Source organism: Strigops habroptila, chromosome 3 (genome assembly GCF_004027225.2).
Source record: "Strigops habroptila isolate Jane chromosome 3, bStrHab1.2.pri, whole genome shotgun sequence".
In the NCBI taxonomy this organism is placed as follows: Eukaryota; Metazoa; Chordata; class Aves; order Psittaciformes; family Psittacidae; genus Strigops; species Strigops habroptila.
This window is the reverse complement of record NC_044279.2, coordinates 14319893-14343476: the sequence shown is the minus strand read 5'-3', so window position 1 is coordinate 14343476 and position 23584 is coordinate 14319893. Positions and strand designations below refer to the sequence as shown.

The 23584-nt window shown below is 40.6% G+C and overlaps 1 protein-coding gene across 3 annotated transcripts in view; it reads left to right on the top strand.

Moving 5' to 3' along the window:
- Positions 1 to 1873: 1873 nt before the first annotated feature.
- SRPK2 (SRSF protein kinase 2) overlaps positions 1874 to 23584 on the top strand; it is a 144028-nt gene continuing 122317 nt past the window's right edge. For 2 of the 3 annotated variants that reach the window (XM_030478858.2, XM_030478862.2), the window contains exons 1-2: positions 1874 to 2169; positions 2276 to 2360. In XM_030478858.2, coding sequence (XP_030334718.1) covers positions 2154 to 2169; positions 2276 to 2360 — 101 coding nt within the window. In that variant the 5' untranslated portion in view covers positions 1874 to 2153. The remainder of the gene's footprint in view (positions 2170 to 2275; positions 2361 to 23584) is intronic. The other variant, XM_030478861.1, reaches the window with a different exon arrangement.

The window sequence follows — 23584 nt, the reverse complement described above, 5'->3', positions numbered from 1 at the left end:
TGACATAGACAGTTTCAGTGATTTTTTTTTGCCCTTCTGCATGAGCATCCTCTGAGTGGCTCCTCCGGATGGGGGTAGGGAAGAAACCCCAGGAAGATTACAGTCTCCAAATGTGTGTCCATTAGAATTGAAAGAAATTGACTGTGTAGATACACCCACCTGGTTCTAACATAATTCCTTCTCTGTGCACTAGCGGATTGTTCCCTCGCCCTGATTATGTTGCTGACATTATGCTCGTGAGGGAAATTCCTTCCTGACTCCAGATCTGGCGAATTTATAATCCTGTTGATGTAAGCAAAGCTCACTGTATTAATCTAAGACCCAATTGTCCAATCAGTGCTACATATAAACCTCCTGTTGAAGTTAATAGAATTGCACATGAGTAGCTGAAAAGATGATTGGACCCTGATAAGGTTTCTGCCCTACAGCCATAGCTACAAGGTGACTTTAAGCCAGCACCGCCCTGACAAAGAAAAAAGCAGTCTCACCATTTTCTCCATCAGCTGCTTGTCTCTACTGTTCTCTGTCCAGGCCCAAGTATTCATGCAGGAGCACAGCTTAACCAATGAAGTTAAAATTAGCCTGGAAACAAAGGGTAAATATATAACCTTTTGAATATTCAACTATTATTTATTTTCAGGCACCTAAACTTTCTTAGCAGAAAGGCTTCAAAATTTCAATAAAGCGTTCTATTGCCTGACCTATCGCACTTAGTTATCACTAAAAGACTAACCACAAGGGAGACAGGGAACATACCAACGCTGTGCCTTACCCCAGCAGTTTATACTGGAAATGTTTTTTTTACTGTGTTCTTTTATGATGGAGAATGAGACACAAAATGTTTTGGTTCAGCAGCATAGCTCTTAGTGCCTCAGGAGAGCTGTAGTTTAGGAACTTTATGGTCCGGTTGTTTTCTGTACATTAGGCTCTCTAGTCAGACAACAAAGTATTATATATTGTGGTACCTCTGCTTTACGTTCTCTAGCTTTATCTTTGTGTTCCTCTCCCACTCCTAAGCTGAGCTAACCGTAACCAGGGACTCCATTTTCTGTCTAATTGAGATCTCAATGATCCAATTACTTAAGACCAGCGATTACTGCTAGTTCCCTTCACTCTCACAATACCTTAACCACAGCTGCTTTTAGATCTTCATCCTTATGGATTCTTTGTCTTGCTATTCAAGGAGGCAGTTCTGCCTGGGAATTTAATGACTGTCCTCCATTATTTTTCAGTTACTATGCCTTTGAATTCCAGTCCCATGTGAAGATAAGCCAGACAAGCCTCACATTCATATTGGAGTGTTTGATATGACCCAGATCATCTTCTGCACCAGGTGTTGTTATAGACAACACAAAATTTCAGTCATAACGCTGTCAAAAATTGATCCACGCTGTGCACAGCTCATCGAAGAAGTGACAGTTTCCAACTGGCTATTACTAGGCCAACTCTGAATAGTGCCCTTTTATCATGGGCAACAAGACTTCGCTGGCACGAAAAAGACAACTGCCAAGAGTTATCCGTCATGACAAGTAACTTAGAATCAGCATTAAGGAAATCTAATTTCCCTGTATTTGTGTCATGAGGTTAATTGGTTCTGGCATCTAACCCCAAGCAGGTCTCGGGACAAGCTAAAGCTGATCTCTCCCCAGCTGCCGCCGAGCAGGCGGACAGCCACCTCTCTCCCCCTTCTCTCCTCACAGCTCCCAGCATGGCGCAGCCACAGGGCGATCGCTCTGCTACTCCCACCACAACCCAAAACTTGTCACAACTAACTCGAGTTGGCTCGGCACAGCCGCACCCCGGCGGCGGCCCCGCTGCGGCCCCGCGGAGGGGGCACCCGGAGCCCTCCCTGCCGCCCCGCAGCTGGGCGCGGAGGGGCCGGCCCGGGCCGCCCCTCAGGTGCGTTCCCCCCCGCCGCGCGCCGCCACCTGCCACCGCCCCGCCCCCGCCTTTCCGGCCGCTGCCCCGCCGGCCGGGCCGCGCCTGCGCAGTGCGGCGGCGCGGGGCGGGGCGGGGGTGCCGGTGCTGCCGGCCGGTGCCCGGCGCGCGGGCGCGGCTGGTGGCGGCGGAGCCGGGAGCGGGGCTGGGATTGGGCCCGGGTTCGGGTCAGCCGGGGAGCGGCGCGCCCGCCGAGCAGCGTACGGCGCGGGGCGATGAACTCGCGCAAAGGTACCGCGTTGTGCCGGGCGGCGGCGGCGGGAGCAGGGATGGGGGGTGCTGAGTGGCCGCCACCACCACTCATGCCGGCTCCGGTGTGTTCTCTTCTCCCCGGCAGTGCTGGCGCTGCAGGCCCGCAGGCGGCGGCCCAAGCAGTCCGCGGCGGGCGGCAGGAGGGACAAGCACCCGCCGCCCCACAAAAAGTGAGTACGGGGCCCGCCGGGACGCCGCCGCTGCCCGTCCTTCCCTCACGCTTCCCTCGCGCCGCCCGTAACGCCCGCCCGGGCGGTCCCGCGGCCCGGCCCCGGTACTTTGGTTTCACGCGGGAGTTGCCCCGCGCCCGCCGCCGGGACGGACGGGCAGAGCGGAGCGGAGCACAGCACCCTCCCTGCCCGCACCGCGCCGGGGCCGGGCCCACCACAGGGGGTGTCGCCGCGTCCCACCGGGGACCGTTCCCGGAGCGGGGTCTCCCCTGCGGCGCTGGTCTCTAGAAGCCCCTGTTCGTAGGGGGTCCGCGCTGGCTCGGGCTTCACAGCCCTCGCGTCCCTTTTGAATCATCCTCCAGCTGTCCCATCTTCGTGGTCTTCTTTCCCTCCTTGTGCTGTCTCTTCTGAGCTCGCTCTCTGGCGGCATTGTCCCATCTGTAGTCAATTCTGTTCTCGTTCTGCCTGATACACGCATCCTGCTCGCTGCCACCTGCTCGGTACCAGCAGGTTATTATTCCCCTGCCCAGTTGTGTCTAGCTGCCAGCAATGCCGATAACAGTATTTTTTTGGTTGTTTAGATCTCTGTTGGTCTTGCAGAAACGGACAGAAATCATGGTCTGGTTTTTTTTGCTCCTCCTCCCCCTGGTCTCCTGCTAACTTTTCATGTTCTTTTGACTGTCCACTTCATCTTTTCTCATTCTCACACCACCTGTTTCCACTGAACCACGTAGGAACATTCATCTCTATAGTCTTCCCACTTTAACTGCTCTTTTGTAGGGTAACGTGACTTTGGACTCCTCCCTATTTTTCTTTTTTCTCCTAGTAGGGTTGCGTGCTTCCCTCACTGCCTCTTACTGTATTTTGTTCAGTGAGACTTTATTGGTGACTCATTAAGTCACCAATAGACTCTTGTCTTTGCTTTTGTTCTTTGGTGATTGTGTCTACCTGCTTTGTTCTGACAGGGAAACATACATCCTGATGTTCCTCATCCCCCTTTCCTCCTAGTTGGTCAGTCTGTAGAACTGGGAAGTGGTTTATGGTGGATAGATGGATATAGATGTGATGGGGTAAAGATGTTGCTATGTGCTATGGGAAATGATTCAAGGGGCAAGATCGTCTTCCTTCTGATTTCTATAGAAAGAAATACTAATACATCTCTGACCCTGGAGGTTTACTTTGTTGGGAGGGGTTTTTTTTTTCAGTTATAATGGATGGGCTTTTTTTTTCCCCTTTGAGATGGGTAAAAATAATGTGAGATGAAATGCTGCCGTAGTGGTTGTCAGGCTTTGACAACTAACTTTTGTTCACATCCTGTTCTGCTACTGTTGTTTCCTCCAGCATTGTATGAAAGCTGTGTTATGATTTCAGTTGTGTGAATTTGGAGCTATTGCGATGGAAACAATCTTTTATGTACAAGATGTGTGGTCTGATTGGAAACATGGGAACCTGTTTCCAAAACTCTTCTGGAAAGTCAATTTGTAACATTATGTGGATTTGTTTTACCACTTTGAAAGCAGAAATAGGTTGAATTTTAGTGTAACTCTAGGCTCAGAGTTGTTTTGTAGCTTTCAGTTCAGACTTAACCACAAGGTTATTAATAAACTTCTGTTCTACTTAGATGATAGTGCTTCATACATTTCTTAGCAGGGCTGCCTTGGCATGTCTTACTGAATGAGTTTGTCAAAAATTTGCTTTCACAGACACTTAGTAAGCGCAGAAGTGGTACTCTCTTTGTGTTTGCTGAAGAAACTGGCTACTGTTAAGTCAGGGTGCACAGTCAGTAGCTGGACATTTGCCATACTGAGTCGGCATTTCCAGATGCAATGGCCCAATCTGTTCAGTCGTCTCGGGAAACTGTGGTTTTGCTGTGATAGACAACAGAGCCATCATTTCTTTTCCGCAACGTGTGTTTTCTTTTCTCTTCAAACCACTTTTATTCTATGGAGACCTCCTAATCTGTTTTATGCTTCTTTATGAAAGGGAAACCCTTTTCAAGTTTTTTAAATCTCCTTGTCGCTAAACAGTTTAGGCCCCCAAAGTAAAACCAGCATTGGACATGATTTCAGAAGACAATCTCAGCAAAAGTATCTCTTTTGTCCTGTTCCTAGCCTTGCTTTAAATTCAACTGCTTCAGTGTATACTAGTGAGTTAGAGCCATACTGTATCTCTGATGCACATCAAATGCACAGTAGCTGCAAATGAAAATGTCTATTTGAGGGGTGGACATTCTGTACTGAAAGCTCCCTGTAGTGAATTTGTTCACTATGTGAAAATGGTAACTTAGTTTTGAATCCAAAGCTGGGTTTTTTTAAACTGTGATTCTCGGGAAGACTGTTCTCTGCCGGGTCATAGCTTTATGGAGCAACTTCCATTGTTGCTGGTAACAATGCGCTTCAAAGGAACTGCAGGATTCCTTTTCTAGAATTGGGTAGGAGAGTTATATCGCATTGTAGCTTACTTGCAGGCTTTTGTTTGAAGAGTATTAAGATGATGACACAAGAAGAAGAAAAGATAACAGTGCTTTTTAACACTGAATAGCTTTTTGTCCGTTATGACCTTAATTGCTATAGAAGGCTGTGAGCTGGTCCTGTAACTGCTCTCTGTTGATCTCTTAAATCAATGATGAGAACTGGTGGAGGTGAATCCATATAATAGGGTGGAAAAGTAAGAAAGTTGAAGTGTCTTGTGTTCTGAAGAGAAAGCGCTTTGTCTTGAATCAAGACTACATCTAAAATTGCATGTAATAATAAAATCTACTTGATATGGCCTTTATTTGAATTCAGCCATCCAGGCTTCTGAAAAAGAATAACGTCTCACTAGTTTAAGATAACAGAACTTGATTTTGGTTAGAATAGATAGATTTGCATGCACTGTGTACAAACTGCTTATATATTTTTTGAATCGGACAAAGGATCAATCAAAATGGTTAATTCAGGTCCTCTGTGAATTATTTCTCCTTAAATGGAGATCTGCATTGAGAGAGGTTTTGTATGTAAAAAAATCCAGGTGATGATGTGTGGATGTATGGAGAGAGGATTGTGATGAATGCTTAAATACAAAAGCATAAATCCAGATATCAAGGTCAACTTTTCAAAATTCCATTTTCCTGTGGAGTGAGATTTTTGCTTTTGTCTTTAAGCAGTACTTTAGAACGGGTGATAGAGGCCATGTGGTATTGCTTTGTAACGGTGAAAAACATATATGTTAGATAACATGGGAAGTGCCAGATTTCCATACTGTGCACTTCCAGATGACTAACTTATTAGACCCACAGGTATTGTCCAGCTATGAAGGTTTTGGACATATGACATTATTATGGAATCTTAAATGTCTGAAAATAATTCACTGCTTGCTTTGTCGGTGTTTCTCTCCCACAGTGTTTTTCAGCCTCTTTCAGTAACTCTTTGAGGAGAACAGTGCAGTGTTACAGTGCATAACATGAAAGTCCAGCTTTCATTAGCTTCATTTATTTTTTGCTTGTGGAAGTTTTGCAAACGCTGCCCAAGTTTTTTCATTAGCTTTTCCACGGGTAAGAGCGTGAGGGTGGAAGTGTGCATATGTGAAATGCGTGGAATGGCCTTTTTGACCGCCAGTGGTGCAACGCCACAACATGTGGATATCCTGGAGTGAATATATATCCTAGGGTGGATCAGCTTGGGAAGTCCACTCAGTGTTGTTAGGAGTATTTATTCAAAACATGATGTTGATGGGGATTGCTGCTCTTGCCTTCTTTCTTAATAGCCTTTTGTCTTCTTGTGAAGAATACTTTAATTGGAGCTTTATCTTCCTGTTTCTGTCAAATTTTAATATTTCATTAAACTAGCTATATTTCAGGGCTGATTTTAGTTGTATAGATATAATACTACTAGCCATTTCGTAAAGAAGTAAATAATTGCATATATCGAGATTACAGGAATTTAAAGAAGGTGTTGTGACATGTTTGATCTTGAATGTCTGAATCGGTCCAATATTCATCTTTGTAATGTGATGATAAAACACATATCAAAGACTGTGGGATCCAGTGGAATCTAGAGTAAATTTCAGTGTAAAGTAGGACGTCTGTTACTAAGTGTTCACCTTTCTGTTTTGAACTGTGTGTCATGTAGTAAGAAAACGTCCTGCAGCTCTATTAAACTTAAGTTCAGAAATGGGAATGGCTCCAGAATTTTTAATATTCTGTAGAGGTCTACTTGCAGGTTTGTATAATGAAACTAGTTTTTGTCATGTAAGTGTCAGAGTGTCTGTTATCAAAGAATTATGTGATTATACAAATTTGCCAAGATTCATGCCTTTTTCATAGAAGAGAATCAGAACAGCCCAGGAAGTGACCTTGAAAGATCATCCAGCCCAACCTTTTGTGGGAAGTGGAGGCTAGGTGAGATTGTCTAGCACCTTCTCCAGCCACATCTTGAAAATCTCCAGTGTGGCGACTCCACCATGTCCCTGGGGATGATGGTCCAGGGATTAATTGTTCTCACTGTAAAATTTTTTCTTATATCAAGATGAAACCTCCCAGTGCAACTTGTAGCTGTTGTCCCTTGTCCTTTCTGTGTGGCTCCTTATGAAAAGAGAGACTAATCCTCTTTGTAGCTACCCTTTAAGTATTGGAACACTGTGAGGTCCCCCCAGGCCTTTTGATCTCCAGGTAGAAGAGGCTTAACTCCTTCAGCCTTTCCCTAAAGGGTTCTCCAGCCCTTTGATCATTCATGGCCCTCCTTTGGACCCTCTCCAGTCTGTCCATGTATTTTTCCAGTTGTGGGGACCAGAACTGGGCACAGTACTCCATGTATGACCTGAGAAGTGCTGAGTAGAGTGGGATGATTGCATCTCTACCTCTGCTGGTAATGCCTGTGTGGACGTAGCCGGGGTGGGATTTGCCTTCCTTGCTGCGGTGTAGTGCTGACTTGTGTTAAGCTTTGTTGTCCACCAGCATGCGCAGGTCCCTGTCAGCAGGGCTGGTCTGCAGCCGCGCACATCATAGCCTGCACCGGGCTCCTGGGCTGTGTCAGATTTCAAACAGGCAATGAATAGAGATGCCATCCTGGGACCTGAATTTCATTTGTAATAATTTTATTTGATGAAAAAACATTGATTTTAGTATAACGGTTGTTTTATTAAGGAAGATAAACTGGTTCGTTGGGGTTATGTTAAACAAGAGTGCGTTTGTGGGGGAGGGAAAATGACTACATTCATGTTTGAGATCATAGTGAGATGAGCTGTTGGGGTGTAATATTCATGATGATTAGAGCACTTTTTCTGCAGTGCATTTTTATTTTTTTAACACTTACTTATTTGTAATTATGAAATAGGATGGTAATAAATTTTGTGGATGGGATTTCAAAATATGGACATCTATGTCTTCCCTTTGTCCTCAAGATGATGGCAGACTGTAGAAGCTATCAACTTTTTTTTTAACTACAATTCAACAGTCTTTAACTGAATAAATAAAAACGTCAAGTTGTATAACAAATGTAATTTAGTTTGATAATGACTAGACCAAATCAAATTAATTTTAGTTTTGGATAACTTCACTGAATTCCCATACATTAACATGAAGGAAAGAATTCCTTTATTACTTGGCTTCTTGATGGTGTCCTAAATACCTTTGCGATTATTTCAGTGGCTTAGTGTGTGTGAAAAAAAGATCGGAAGGCATGCATGCAGTCTTTTTTGGTGACCATAGATTATCTAGACATAGGGCAAAAGTCAGAGCTGGAGAGAAGCCTGTTCTTGTTATGGCTGTGCTAGATATTCAACTTTTTGATTGCCGCCTCACAGCATGAATCTTCTCAGAGTTTGTGGTCAGTCCCAAGCATTTTCTGGAGCAGTAAGAGTGGTAGAAGTGAATGTATCTAAGCTGGACATTCCAGTAAAGAAATTGAAATGTGGGACAATAAAAACATACAGTCAGAACATTGTATCGTATTAAAGTCTCTCTCCATTTCTTCATTTAGAGGAGAACTGCTGGTCCTGTTGAGGAACAGGCACAAGACATTTATTAATTTACTCCTAAAAGACAAGGATTTTGTATTTAAAATCTTATTTTTGTTTTAAATCCCATTCATGTTTTTCAAGATTGTGATCTTTAAGGATTGTCATCTTTTCACCACGAAAGCTAGTGGCAAAGGTGAACAACTACTGCATTAACTAGTGAACTGTAGGGGAGTAACGGAAACCGCATATACTTCTTGTAAGCATACCTGTACTTTGAGTGGTTTCACTGATTGCTGATCAGTTTGTCTTCCTAGTGTCTGTAATAAAAGAGTTTATGCTGAAAACCATTTTCGTTTGATCTCTGGTTCTGATTGCATAAGACAATGAACTTTAGATAGTAAGCCTTATCTAGCTTCCTTTTCCTGTTTTCTCATGTGAAAATGCTACTAGATTTGCTACTATGCACACAAACATATATATATATACACATACACAATTATGTATATAGAAGTTAAATATTTTAATCCTTGTTTGAAGGAAGGTATGGTATGGATGAGGAACGCTAAAAAGTTAGTGTCCAGGAAATTAGAGAACTGTTTCAGTGCTTCAAGTGTGTTTGTTATGCTTAGACAAAATAATAATTTTGTATTGTGACAACTAAATTGTTTTTCTTAAAAGTAGATACTATCAGGTAGTTGCTGTGCCCTTGGGTATTTGCTGGTTGGATTTTGTTCACTGGTCAAAGGCTACAGATATGCCTCTTGGGCTTCCTTTATGAGAGTGACCATGGCCTCTCAGCCTGAGGTGGTCTTGTATCTGCCCCTCAATTGTAATGCATGTGAGGTTGTTGGTGGGTTTTTTGGTGTAGGGATTTTTTTTTACCTTTTTTTTTTTTTTGTTCTTGGCATGATTTACTGAAGAATGTCAGAGAAGCTAATGCTTATTTAAGCTTTTGAAGAGGAGAACTAGGAAAGATTTGGAAGGATAGCACCCAAAGTTAACCAATAGCTAATGAAAGCAAATAAAGTGACCTCAGTTCTCTACAGAGGAAATGGATAGGACTGTTAAAAATGAAAACACAACTATATAGCAGTTGTATTCGTAATCCTTTCCTTTTCTTACTGATTACTCCTGTTGTAATTCTGCCCAACTCTTACGTTGGTAATTTGGCCTGTATTTTAATAATCAATAACTAATTATGTACTAATTGCCTATGGGGAATTTGGGATGGGCCCCATTTTGCTAGGCTGTTTTTAAAGAAAAGATTTAAAAAATCTTTTATTAGTATTTAAAGGAACAAAAAATTGTCAATCTGTTTTTACAGTTCACAATATTCTTATCTTTAAAATACTGTTGGTCTCAGCCTTCATATATTTGAACTGATAACCCTTGCTTTCTGTTTTTCCCAGTGAGTTAACAGTTATAGTGCATTGTGAGAGGGATGGTTCTATTTAAAGTTGGCAGAGCTTTGGTAGTAGTCTTCCTCCTATACCTCCCTTTCTATCCCAGTAATACACTTTTTAGGATGAGCTCTGCTTTTTGGAACTATTGTGTTGGAAGGGATTTCTGACAATGAACAGAAGGTATGTGGAGAAATGTCTGGAAAGATAAGCACGGGGTAATAAAGCACTTTACAGAGCAGAATTGCAGCAGTTTGTACCTGAGCCTAAGATAACCATAGAAATAACTTTTTGTATTTAACAGAAGGCATTATGAACAAGCTTTTTGGCTGAAAAACATGGTTTAAGTTTCAAAGTAAACCTCCATAAAGGTAACTTTTTTTTTGTTACATGTGTGCTGTTATTAATTTAGCCTACATGTTTGGAAATCATTAAAACAGTGCATATATCTAAATACCATGTATTCTGGTTTTCTCCAGCAAAGCAGCTGGCAGACTTTGACTTTTATATCAAGGTCCTGCATAATGAAGTAATGTTCTGCTCGGGAGAGTGTTTGTGTCTTTGAGTGTTTTGCTGAAGAAATCTTGCTTCGAGTGTTAGTGCTAAAGGAATCTTATCTTGAACTTGTTTGTTAAAGGCAAACCACAGAATAGACTCTGGTGAAATAATGCTTCTAGACAGTATTAATGCCTTACTGTGTTTTCCTCAACTGAAGTTAGTCGATTAAAAATCAATAAATTGAATGTAGGAGATTAAAAGAATCAAGGGCTTCAGTTGCCTTGAGCTATTGTCAATGCTTAGTTTGCAGTTTTCTAAAATGGGAGAATTCCATAGTTAGAGGTCAATTACATTTTCCTATCCCTGAGGAAAAAGTTTAATATCACTGTTGTTCTTGTTGCAGCAATAAAGGTCAGGGCTGTCTAGGTACAATATCTGTATCTTAAATTCTGGTATTAGAAACAATTGTTTACTAATATTTAAGCTGAACTAAAATTGTAGTGCTCTTGTATTTGTGGTTCTAAAGAAAATTCTCTTGTGACATGTCTTTTTTCCTTTGCATTGATCTGTTTCTTCTAGTTTTCCATCTCACCTCAGTAATTTCTCTGTTTAATGGTTGTGCCTGTGTCCCACTCACTGCCCTCCTGCTGTTGCTCACCTGTATTTGTCGTTTTTCCTTCTTCATAGACCGAGACACATATGTTTGTATGAAATCATTATAGAAGAGGTCCTTAGGTAGTTGCATGGAGCCTGGAGGTGGGTGTGATAAAGTGCTGTTTCCATCACTGGTTAACTGAAAAGTTGCTGTAAGGGGGAAAAAATGCATGATTAAGCTGTGTCTTAGAAGGTACAGTCAGTGGAGGAGGGTGACTCCTCCCTCTTCCAGTATGCTTAGGAAAAAAACAAGTCTGAATTCCTTTCCTGGGCCTTTGGAAGGTTGGGCTTTGGTTGGGGTTTGTCCTGCTGAGCTGTGGGCAGTTAGGTGAGCTGGACCCGCTCTGTTGTGCTGTGCGGGACTGCAGAAGTGTGCTAAGACAGCTGGTTTTATTCCTTTCACCTGCTAGAATCTGGGTACCCAGTGGTCACTGATCGCCTTTGGTGAGGATTAGTTGGGCAGCTTATGTATCCTGTAGGAACAAAACAGTAGAACGCTGAATTCTAGGAAAAAAATAACGCATAAGTTATTAAAATCCAAGAAGGAACTAGATGATCTTAAAGTCCTTTCCAGCCCTAACAGTTCTATGATTCTAAGGAAGTTACTAAAAGAATGACAGTTAAGTGCAGCTAAGACTGTAGTTAAGCAAGGTACATAACAAGACAACATTATTTAAACCAGATTTTGTAAATGGCTATTTTAATGTTAGAAAGCTAATTATAAAATATTTTAAAATGAGCTGTGCTTCTATATAAATTTTAATGTATTTGTGCTCATCTTATGTGGTTCACATCTTAACATCTCAAAAAAGATGATGTAGAACTAGAAAATACTCAAAGAAAGGGAAGAACGATTAACTTGCCTTTTTTTCATTACAAAGCAGTGGTATCCAAAGAATGACTTTAATGTAAAGAAAAGATACTACTTTTTGTACGTTACAAATAGCAGAATGTGGCTTTGCAATATGTTGTAGAGGCCAAATTGTAGATGGGTTTAAGAAGGGTAAGAATAGACACTAGAACCATTTGTAGTTTTTACGTATACTACTGTTGGGGCAATTTGGCTTTCCAAGCCAGTGTTTGCTGAAGCTTTGTGTAGTCACCTCTAAACACGTGTTTCTGGCGCTGAGTGCTGTAATACTGGTGTAGGTATGTCTTTGATTTAAATTACTGTGGCAGCTGTTAGATTTTTAAGGCCACCTCAGTAGATCACTTGCAACACCTGATGGTATGCGTAAGCCTGACAGTATTTGTGAGCCTGGATCTAAACAGGGTTTGAGGGATCCGACGTGTGGCACTCATGGGGCTCTGAAACTGGAGTTAGCTACTAAATCTGAGTGAATCAGTAGAAGTGTGTGTCTGAGAAGAGCTTTCATAAACCCAAACACAGTAAGGTAATGACGGAGGGGTGGGGGAGCATGCCAAGGAGAGCAGAATGCTGAAGGAATGGGTGTGCCTGAAATGCTGCTTTTCCGATAGACATTGATGCCATCTGCAGGTCTGAGCTTGGTGCCAAAATGAGCCTGGGATTTAAAGTCATCAGTCTAAGAACTTAGGTTATTTCCTCTGTTGCTGTGAACAGCTAACTTTGTTTTCAAGTTTCAGTACCTGTTCTTGTGTAGTAGTAGCTCAATAATTCACTCATCTGTGAAATAAGAGTTGGATGCCTGAGGGATTTCAAGCTTATTATTTCAACCTGCCATGTGCAAGTGTCAGTCATAGCCATAGGTCGTGCTAGGCTTTGGTGTGTAAGGGCTGGCCAGTAGCTTTACATCTCTTCTGCAGAATAATCAAGAGCAACAGACGGATGGAGTTAGATGACAAGTGATTAAAAGGGAAGCGTTGTTATCAGGTTTCACTAGTACACAGGTGTCTGCATGCTGGTTGACTTGAGCCAAGTAACTCTGAGTTACAAAACAAACACGTGTGATTTGGTCAGAATGAAGCTGTTTGGGTGATTAAATGGTTTTTAACATAGTCACAATTCAGCATTTTTATGAAAGACGGAGCCCTGGGGAGATCAAAGACTTAAACTTCCTTTCAAGTTCCCTTTTCTGGTGTCTCCAGGCACAGTATGACACATCCCTGTTGCCAGAATCTGTTCCTAGGTGAATGTTTTAACATTTTAGCAGTGTCAGGGAAACTTTGAAAAGACCAGGAGCTTCACAATACTATTACGAGTTCTAGCTCAAAAGGACAGGAATCCTCTTTACAGATAATAGTATCTGAAAAGAAAAAACCAAAACATTTCACTTTTTTTTCCTTTTTTTTTTTTTTTTTCTTTAAGGTAGTTTGTTGCTTGAGGTTACCTACTTTGTATATGTCAGTACACATGCTTTATATACAACAATATATTAGTAACTCAGTTTTCCAGCACATATTGGTGTCCAAGACCATGGTACTGGTCCTAGACATTTAATCAAATTCTACTCAAATGCTATTAGAGCAATGCCTCTCTTTTTTTAATGTCAATTAGGGTTTTCATAGTTTTTCGCCCCAGAAATGTTTCCTATATAACAACTTGTAAGCCTTGGGCTGTGTCAGCAGTGTTGAGATGACACACAGCAGTTTTGGTGGTTGCTTCCAGCACTGTGCATTTTATAGAGTCAGTCCTTAATCAGCGACAGGCAGTCCTGGGAACAGGACTTGAGCTCTGTGATGAGCTCGGTATTGCTGTTGTGGGCACACATAATTTGGGCACACCTGCCAGTCAAGGTTCTTGAGAGGCTGGATGTGAAAACACAATGTGTGAATCACAAGTTGACTTTAAATGTGAGATAGAGCTATAAAGAACTAGGCTTAGGCTACCACTCTGTTTTACATCACCAGATACCTGTTAGATAACTACTTTGGTCTTTAGTGTGGATCAGTTACAGTATTGCATTCTCACTGCTAATCCAAGTTGTTTAGTAAATTTAGCATCTAGAAACTAGGTTAAAACTATTTATTTACTAGACAATACCTGGTTTTCACCAGATGTCCAAAACAAGTAATTAAGAATTGATTGGTTTATCTAAAAATGTTGCAACAAAGCTCACGAACTTTCTGCATATTCTATATATATATATGGTGTAGAAAATAATGTATGGTGTAGAAAATAATTTTATTTCTCCTGTTCTGGTTATTGAGAACTGTATTCTCTAATGTTTATTTCTAAAGCCAGAAAAATCAGTTTTGTGTAATGAGAATATTTGTCTTGGGAATAAAGATGTTATTCTTTTAAAGTGCTCATTTTGATCTAATTTTGTGTTTCCAAAATGACTCTCACTAGCGTCTGTCTCACAGGGTGCTATATATCTTGTCCTAATTGTAGCATTACAAAAACTTGAGATGAATTTTAAGTAGACCAATATATTTGCAATGCTGTGCTCTTTTCCCACTTTAAAATATTTAATCCCCATTTTAGATAATTATGTCAAGCAGTAAAGTCACCTTAAAAATAGAACTATGAAAAAGGTAAAGCCCTTTCATGTCTGTTTTAACACTGAAGAGTTATGTGGCAGCAAAAAATAATCTTTCCAGTTTTTTGTGAGATTCAAAAATAGCTAAAAATCACTTTGTGATCTCTTCAAGAAGTGGGGAAGGAAACCTCACTTCATCTTTCTGGAGGGCATACATTTGAGCAGAAGAGTGTGACTGAGTTTTTAAATGCGAAGGTGGCATTATTTATGTTGACAATGTCTCTCTTAAATCCAAACAAGTATGAGATTAATTATGATAAAAATAATGGAAATAGTGCAAGAGTTAGCAAATACTTAAAAAACCCAATCCAGAACAAGTGGGACCTTTCAGAGTTGTTCCATTAGGACATGATGGAGAAAATGCGAAGAACTTGCTCGTCCTGTTAGTTTATTCAGAATGTTTTTAAGGGCAGTAGGCAATGGAACTGAACGTGTGCCAGCTCTGTCCTAATTACAGTTCACAGCCTGAAGTATTAAGTTGAATTGAAACTGCACATGGTTTAAATTAGTATGTTAAACTCTGAACTGTGGCGCACCAGGCGCTGGCATGTTTGATTTAGCAATGATTTGGCTTTGATTTAGCTTTGCAGCAATCTCCAGCAGGAAGACGAGTTGATAGCTAATGCTCAGAGTCTGTTTTTCAGAGCCTTCTCTCAGGTTTTATTCCACACAGAATTTCAGGTTTGAGACCATGAATTTTACATTGGCAATAAAGGAGCTGTTTGAAGATAACATTTCAGTGATAAGAAAAATACTTTATTGTTTTTCCATGTTTGTATTGTTAATAAGCTTTTTTCCTCCACAGTTGATTCTTTGTCAACTCTGCCAATATTTTATTTTTGAAAAGACGTGTATGCCATACTTCATATTTTGTACTTGGTTGGTATAGTTAATAAATAACGATTATGTCTGTGCATGTAGATAAAAAATTGCCTTTACGTAAGAAACTTAACTTGTGAGTCTGTAAATACCATTTAAACTCAGTACATAAAGTCTTTTAACACTCTACAAAGGTAATAGCCTAGTAACAGGGATGAAGGGTGTAATCTGTTAGTGTTTCAGGAGGGGCTGAAAACAATGAAGTAGAAAAATTGGTCCCCTCTTTACTTCTTTGCTTAATAATACCACCTTTCTTCATAGGTTTGCTTCCTGTGGTATTCTCATCAAAGCATGACAATGTTATAAGCAAGTGAAATAAAAACAACCAAGCTGCCTGGTGTCTGTCTATAGTGATATACTTTCCTTCAAACTGAATTACCATAGATAATGTGGAATTAAAACTTTATCAAGAATTAAAAGCTTTTTTTACTCAATTTCCCAGAATAGAATGTCATTTCTGCTTTTATCAGCAGCAATGGAAAGCAGCAAAGCCCAGATTTGCTGCCAATAAACATACCTAGAGTATCGGAATGAAAAGTGTGTGAGTGTATAATGACATTTCCTTATCTAAGCAGATATACGTGAATATGGTGGGGGGTATTTGAAGGAAGGAAACAGAAGACAGGGCAGAGGCTGAGTAAGGGGAACATCACTTTAGCAGAAAAGGGGAAGTAGTGTAGGTTTCACTGATGGGGAACAAATGTGTATGCACTCCAGTTGGTGTAAGCAAACACCCAAAATGCTTGAATAAGTGAGAAAATTGGAAACTGGGACTTAGGTAAAGAGCATGTCTCTGTGTGTATGTATAAATAAGTAAAATTGTTTGCTGTTTCCTTTCCTAGTAACACATTGGTGGTCATATTTAGAGGATGATAAATTAACTTAATTCGGAACTGGCTATTTTCTGTATGGAGGCTAGGAGGAAGAGAATCTAGTGACTGGGGGAGCTGTATGCTTTCTAAGCCTGAAGTTCTTCACTGCTTATCTCCCATGTTTGCAGCATGATCCTCATCCTCCAACTGCTGAGGTGGTGTACTAATGCAGATTGGACCTCAGACTTAATAGCTACTAACGGATCCATCTGTACCTGCTTTCCTTCCAAATCTTAGTCTTTTCTCACCACTTTGTTGCATTCAGTTTCAGATAGGTTGCTTGAATTTGTTACGCTCAAAATTTTGTTAGAAGCAAAAGGAATGATCACTGTTTGCAGAGTCAAGAATTTGCAGTTAGTCTCGTGCAAGTCTTAATGGTCCAATCACAGAATTATTGATAGTTGAGTTAGCGATACTAGTATTTGTTTCAAATTGCATATGATCAAAATGATAAATGTACAAACTTTGTAGTATCTGCTCTTTCTCTGTGCTATGCCCACCCTTCTAAGGTGGATGGTTTCATTTGGGAGGGAGGGAAATGGCCAGTCATCAGCCTCCTGAGCCCCCACTGGGAAGTCTGTGAGGTTGATGTTGGTGGCTGGCCTGGGTTCAGCTGTAACAGTTATTTTTCTCCTTCCTGGTAGCTGGTGCAGTGCTGTGCTTCAGCTTCAGTCTGAGAACAATGCTGGTAACACACCAGTGTTTTAGTTGTTGCTAAGTGATGCTTACCTTGATCAAGGACTTCTCAGTCTCTCATGCTCTGCCAGGGAGGAGGGGCATGAGAAGCCAGGAGGAAGCAGAGACAGGACACCTGACCCAAACTGGCCAAAAGGGTATTCCATACCACAGCACGTCATGCCCAGTATAGAAATTGGGGGCAGAAATCCGGAAGGCCCAGATCACTGCTTGGGTCGGGCTGCGTATCGGTTGCAATTGTATTGTGCATCGCTTGTCTTTATTGTTTTGTTTTTTTTTTCCTTTCCCCTTTTAGTTTTATATTCTCTCCCCGTGTTATTTCCCTTATCACTATTATTATTATTAGTTTTATATTATACTTTAGTTATTGGGCTGTTCTTATCTTGGTGGCGAGGTGTTTGTAGCCCCCAGCTTCTGTCTCGTACTGTGACTCTCTAGTCTTTACGCCCTTATACTGCTTTTTATTCCAGCATATTAGATAGTTCACTTAACTCAGAATAATTATTATTGATGTGTTGGTTCAAGATAGATATATAACAATAAGTGCTACACCACACAACTGTGCAAAGCTAAGTGATAGCTAAAACATAGGTAGGTGACAGTCATTTGATCAGCAGACTGTTGCTGTTCAATGCTAAAACAAATCTCCAGGCAGGTGAAGACACGTTCAGACAGAGCTAGTAAGTCCCAAGGCTTGTGTTATGAGCTTAACACAAAGCCTGTGGCCAATTACAAGCGATGGCAACATCTTGTTTATGGGCTACATATTATTTTAGTTATTCATTCATTTATTTATTTATTTTACATTGTTCTCCATTTTATTTCCTGTATTTAGGGTACTTAGATCATCTTGCCATTAAACGTATAACAGCAAATGTACAATTAATCAAAGGCCAGACAGATGGGAAGTATGTTCCTCTTTATTTTGTATTCAAGAAAGTGAAAGAAATAAGCTTTAAAAATCGATTTTAGCAGTGGTACTTTTTCTCTGAAATTATGTGTTTGGAGAATTATTCAATATTGGGTTGTTACATAATGTAAACCAAATTACTTGATGATACTGTTTTATTCCGCCCATAGAAATAATTTTATTTTAAAGAGAGTGTGCTATCTTAGGCTTAATTCTGTAAGTAGTCCTTGGCCATCTCCTTTGTGGATAGAAGTATTAGATTTTTCTATATTGGTGAAAAAAAACCTGATTGGTTTTCTCAAGCTTACTGTAGCTGTTGACGTTCTCATGCTGGCTTTTATGATTATTTAATATTGTTGAAACAAACCACTAGGTGGCAATATCAATTAAAAAAATCCAAGAGGTGCAATTAAAGTTGGCATCTAAAATGGGACACTAAACTGTAGCTTGGATTAAAGTGAAGATGTTAAACTTTCTTGTATGTAAAATTGTCCTTATCTAGAGAGGAGGTGCTCTGCAAAAGCACTTGGTGTGGATGGTTGGTGACTGAGGACAGCGAGGTGTATTTGCTTGGATGCAAAGGAAATGTCTTCACTTTTGTGTTTGCAGTATATCTTATGCATTTGAATAGGTGAATTATTATCATAGTACTTGTTGATGAAACTTGCTTTAGCCTGCTGGTCAGGAGGAGTTAATTGGGGGTTGTATCAGTGCTACTTGAGAAGCAAATCCTCACTGGTGTGAATGTAAAAGATTTAAACTAGTTCAGGTAAAATCAGTGTGAATTTACTTATGGCTGTGAATGATCTTCTGAAATACCAAATGTGTCTGTTACAAGTAGACACTTGTTAATAGATGTGCTGATTATATCTTTGGTGTAGGTGCCACTGTACAGCAAGCAGACTGGGTTTGTATGTGGGATAGAAGACTGAAGAGACTTGTCATTAAATAGCTGGTAAAAGCAGTCTGCTTCCTGCACAGCTTAGCGTGTACAGAAGCCATGTCCTTATTTCACAGGACTTGCCTTATCAGAGGTATCTTGTCCTTTTATTTAGATAGGTATATATTTTTTTCCCAGTGCTTTTATTGAAAATGCTGTTGCTAATGTTCCTGCTTATGTTTTTCCTGCTGAAGTTTGTATCACAGTCCTATTTGGGCTATTGCCTTGGGAATACATATAATGAAATTGCTGGCATGCAGTAACAGTTGCCTTTCTACTTGAGTATGGTTTTACTGGAGCTCCTATCTGTCTGCTGCATCCTGCCTGTATCACTCCGCATGCATTTTTGAAACATCTATGTAGTAATGCTGTTCTCTTGTTAGATTTAATTGGAGTGTGGTAGCCTATCGCTCCTCCTGGGAGAGTTAGTTCTTTGGGGTTTATCCCCAATGTTTTGTGCTATCACTAATAGGTAAGTCATTAACTGCTGTGGTTCTTGGGTAATTTTGAGAAGGTAGTGCTTTTCTCTCGCTTTAACTCTTGGTCTTTATTTTATAGTCAGGTTTTATAATCACTTTATTAGGCAGTGGCTAGAGGAGCTAATTCATCTTGGGGTGATTTGTATTTTGCCTTTCTTTCTTCTTCTTGTCTGCTGTGTAAAGCAGTGACTTTGCTTCTCAGTCCTTATATCATGCAGTTTCTCTGAAAGTATTTCTGGTGTGGGTGATACACCAGAAGCATTCCCTTGAAGTACTATTTTTGAAGCAGTTGTAAATGCTTAATTTAATGGTCTTTGTGCACAGCTGACTGTCATAGATCAGATTGGACTGCTTGTTAGAGAGTGAGTTGCTATGTCTAGGTATGTGAGGTCTAGGCAAATAGGCCTTAAATTTTGGGGGGGTGGTGAGGGATGTTTTTTGTTTGGTTGGTTTTTACAGGTTTGATTTACTTTCAGTTGCTTCTCCGTATCTTCAGATCTTCTCCATATCTTTTAAAAGATAAATGATTAAATCGTACTTGGTATTGTCACTGTAATTTGACAGTTAAGTAACCTCTGTAAGTGTGGACAGATCAATCTTGCGTATTACAGTAGATGCTTAAAAACAAACAAAAGGAAAATATTTCCAAAACTCTATTCTGTGGTAAGACCTATGTCTGTTGAGTCTGCTACAATTTTTATTAAGTTTAATAATTCATAGTTTATGTACTATACCCTCAGAGGATGTGTAGAAAATGCCTCACAGGTATGGGTTATCTTAGGCATAAGGAGCAATAAAGCCACATCAATACTGTATCCAGGATAACTAAGCAGGGAATGTAAACAATAAAAGTCACTTAGGAAGGGAACATGAGGCAGAATGAGTTTGGAAATGCTGTTAAAGGTTTTTAGACTCTGACCCAGCATCCAGTGCTGACTTTCTTGCTGTGTTTTCCCTCTTTCTGGGATTCACTGTTACATATTCCTGTAGGTGAAGTATCTTGCTTGGTATTTCTTCTTCTGTTATAAAAACGCACTTCTAATTCTCTTAGCCATCCTTTTTTATTTTCTTTTGGGTGTATTGTAGCCAAAAATAATGCTGTGTCATTTCTGCTGAAAAGCTTTTTTCCCAGGTGTGGCATATACTTTGCACAGTGGGTGTCTGTGCCCTCATGGCATACTTATTCTGAATGCTTTGCTTTCTGTGATGTCCATGTTACCACAGGCTTGCTGTGCCGGAGCCTTTGAAAATGTTTCTCCTTTAACACTTTTCTAACACTTTACTGTAATTTCCACCTTGCTGTTGCTCTCTTGCCTCTTCAGGCAGCTCCTGGTTCTATTGGGACCAGGACAGAGGTGACACAAACTGAACATTCTTTGTGATTCAGTGCCCATTGTGCTTTGCTTGTTCTGACTTTTTCTCTGATGTTTGGATGGTCCTTCATTAGAGTTTGTCTGTTTTTCTGAGGGATCCCATTAAGAAAGAGTCCTAACACCACTGTTCCTGTAAAAGCTGGGTCTTCTGTTAATGACTTCAGCTGGATTAATCACTAAGCAGGTCCCTGATCACATTCATGTCGGGGAGAGTATTTTTTGTCGTCTTTGGAAACAGGAATTCTTGAATAGGTTAAACCCACCCCCCAACAACAATCCAGCAGATGGTCTGCTTGAACTACCTGCCTCAGCAAGCATCCTCTCAGGATTGTTGCTCTGTAGTTAGCCCTACTTTTTTTCCAAGGCACATCAGAAAGTGGGAGGTTTTGTGGGATGTCTTAGTTTTTTCTTTTGTCTCCCTCACATGCTGCAAATGTTAGCTCTGCTCAGTCCTTCCGTTTAAAGTGATTTTTTTCCCCAGTGCTTTCCAGTTTAAAGCTTGTACACTTTTTTCCCCCCTCTATGCAAATAACAGTTTTGTTATTTTCTCTTCTGCATAGCAGCAGAATTTATGTCTCCCAAGTGACCCAGCAAAAGAGTACCTGCTTTTGTGTCTAGCAGCAGTGCTGCCCTGGGGAGCACAGACTGCAGGCTGCTTCTGTCGCAGGGGAGATGGAAAGAGAAGAAGACTATGGCGAAGATCCTCTAAAGCAGTAGAGGTTGAACACTCAGTATCCAAGTTAATTGATCCATTGTTTCTCTAGAATCACCAGAAGTGCTTAAAGTCACGGAATGGTTCGGGTTGGCAAGGACTTTAAAGCTCATCCAGTTCCAACCTCCCTGCCACAGGCAGGGACACCTTCCACTAGACCAGCTTGCTCCAAGCCCCGTCCAAGCTGGCCTCGAACACTGCCAGGGATGGGGCAGCCACAGCTTCTCTGGGGAACTTGTTCCAGTGCCTCACCACTCTCACGGAAAAGCAGCAGTAAATTTGTTTACTGCTGCTTCTTGTACCTTATTGTTTGTACTCAGGAGGTATTACCAGTATGTATCTGTTTGTAGACCTTGGTAAATAAAAGGTCTTTGTTGTTCATCTGTGTTCCAGTGGCTCCTTAAGTGTTACCTCCAGGCAGGGAAAAGTGATTTGCAGTGACTTTTCAGAACTACAAGAAACACAAAATTCATAGTAAGTGTTGGTGGTGGTCTGAGAAATTTTGAGCAATGGTCGTGGTCTTGGCTCCAAAATCTCCTGAGCCCATCTGCTGCCTGTGTGGATTTTCATTCTTCTTCAGTACTGCATGCTTTTGAGAAATGGGATGAGCAAAGCCCAGATCTATTTTTGGTAGCTGCAATACAAAAACATTCCTTTGTGTGTAGTAGAGCTATTTTACTTGTTTTTTCTTTGAAAAAGAAGAGCAAATGCAATGCAGTTTGGCTGCAGGGAATTATGTGACTCATTTAGTAAATACTGAATACAAAGAAAAATAGTGTTTCCATTGTATTGCAGTTCTCTGCTGTGTTTCTGTTGTCTCTGATTTTAATAGGGAAATTATCCAAGTAGCCTAGGCCCAAGATGTTGCTCTGAAAGATAACCATGCTACAAAATCTAGGTGTTCCCATTAAATTAAAATTTCTTTCCATTTGTGTTCAGATATTTGTTTACAGGGTACATGTGGAAGTTTACTTCATTTTTACTGCAATAAAAAGTGGCTGCTCTGTCAAACATGAATGAAGCTTTAAATACATAGAGCTGTGTAAATGACAGGCAATGTCAGCAGGGTTAAAACTGAAATTTTAGCTGGCAGAACAACCAGTTATCTGTGTGCTGTGAATAATTTGAACATAAAGACAAACTCAAATAGTGAAAGGGGTATCAGTTCCACCAACAAAAAAACCCAACCAACCAAACAAGCTGCTGCTTTTAGTATGCTCTGGTACGTTTTTTAGATTATAATTTCTTGTCTGTTTAGCCTTTCCACAAAGGTTTGGGAGTCTTGTGGGAGCAAGCGGGACACTGCCCATCAGTTAATATTACAACTCAGCTGCACGCTTGGATTGACTTTTTTCCTGTTTCCGTTTGTACTGCATAGTCACTAAAACCAGTTAAAAATGTGCTATTTAAAATGCTTCACAGACAAAAATATGTAGTAGTTTGTTATTAGGATCATGGGGAGTGTACTAAAAAGTGCAGTTGTCCTTGTAACTGTCATGATATCATACCCAGCATGCTTTTTCTCACTTGAAGAACGAGAATCTTAAGTAATATCCTACTCTGAGATGGGTGAAGGATCCCAACCGCTGTCTTGTTCAGATTTTCTGTGAGTGCTGTCCTCTTCTATAATGAGGTTTTGTTTGTACAGAACTTTTCTTCTTATTCTTTAGCATAGGAATTATATTTTGTTTTGGTGGATTTAAGAGCTGAGAACACACTGGCTTCTGGTTTTGTCTAAAACAGTCAAGTAGAAGAGGTGTCATTTCTTCATACCGTGGCATGCTTAAAATGCTATACTAATTTGCTTTAAATGGTATCAGCTAATGAAACTAATCTCCACGTTAACATGTTGAGGGACTGAGATGAGCTTTACATGGTAACGTATCCCTTGATGTGCATATGAATCAGGCATAGACTGAAAATAGTAGTAAGCACTGAAATACATCTTTTTTCTAACTACTAAGTCCAGGTAGTATTCCAGAGAAGTCAAGAGAACTCCAAGATCTTCAGGGACCTAACAAGTTTTGCAAGCAACTACCATTTTTAGGCTAGTCCGTAAACTGAATCAGGAAGAGTTACAGGTCTCAAAGACAAACCTTCATGAGGATGAGTGGGAATTGCAGGCTGGGCAGGGAGTGTGGGACTGTGCACCCCTGGTTTGGGCAGGTGACAGAGTTTCACCCTCCTGTGTCAGGAAGGGGTATCGGAGGAGTATTGGAGAGGCTTGCAGTAACTGCAGTAGGAAGTGGTGGGATAAAAGTTTCAAATCATAGGCAATCAGGATCTGTTAATTATGCAATACATTTAGGACAACTTCTTTGTGATTATTTACTTTTGCGAGTATTTCTACCCCTTTCAATTTATTTCATGAACATACTTGAAATCTTAATATATAATAGTTTTAGAGTTATTA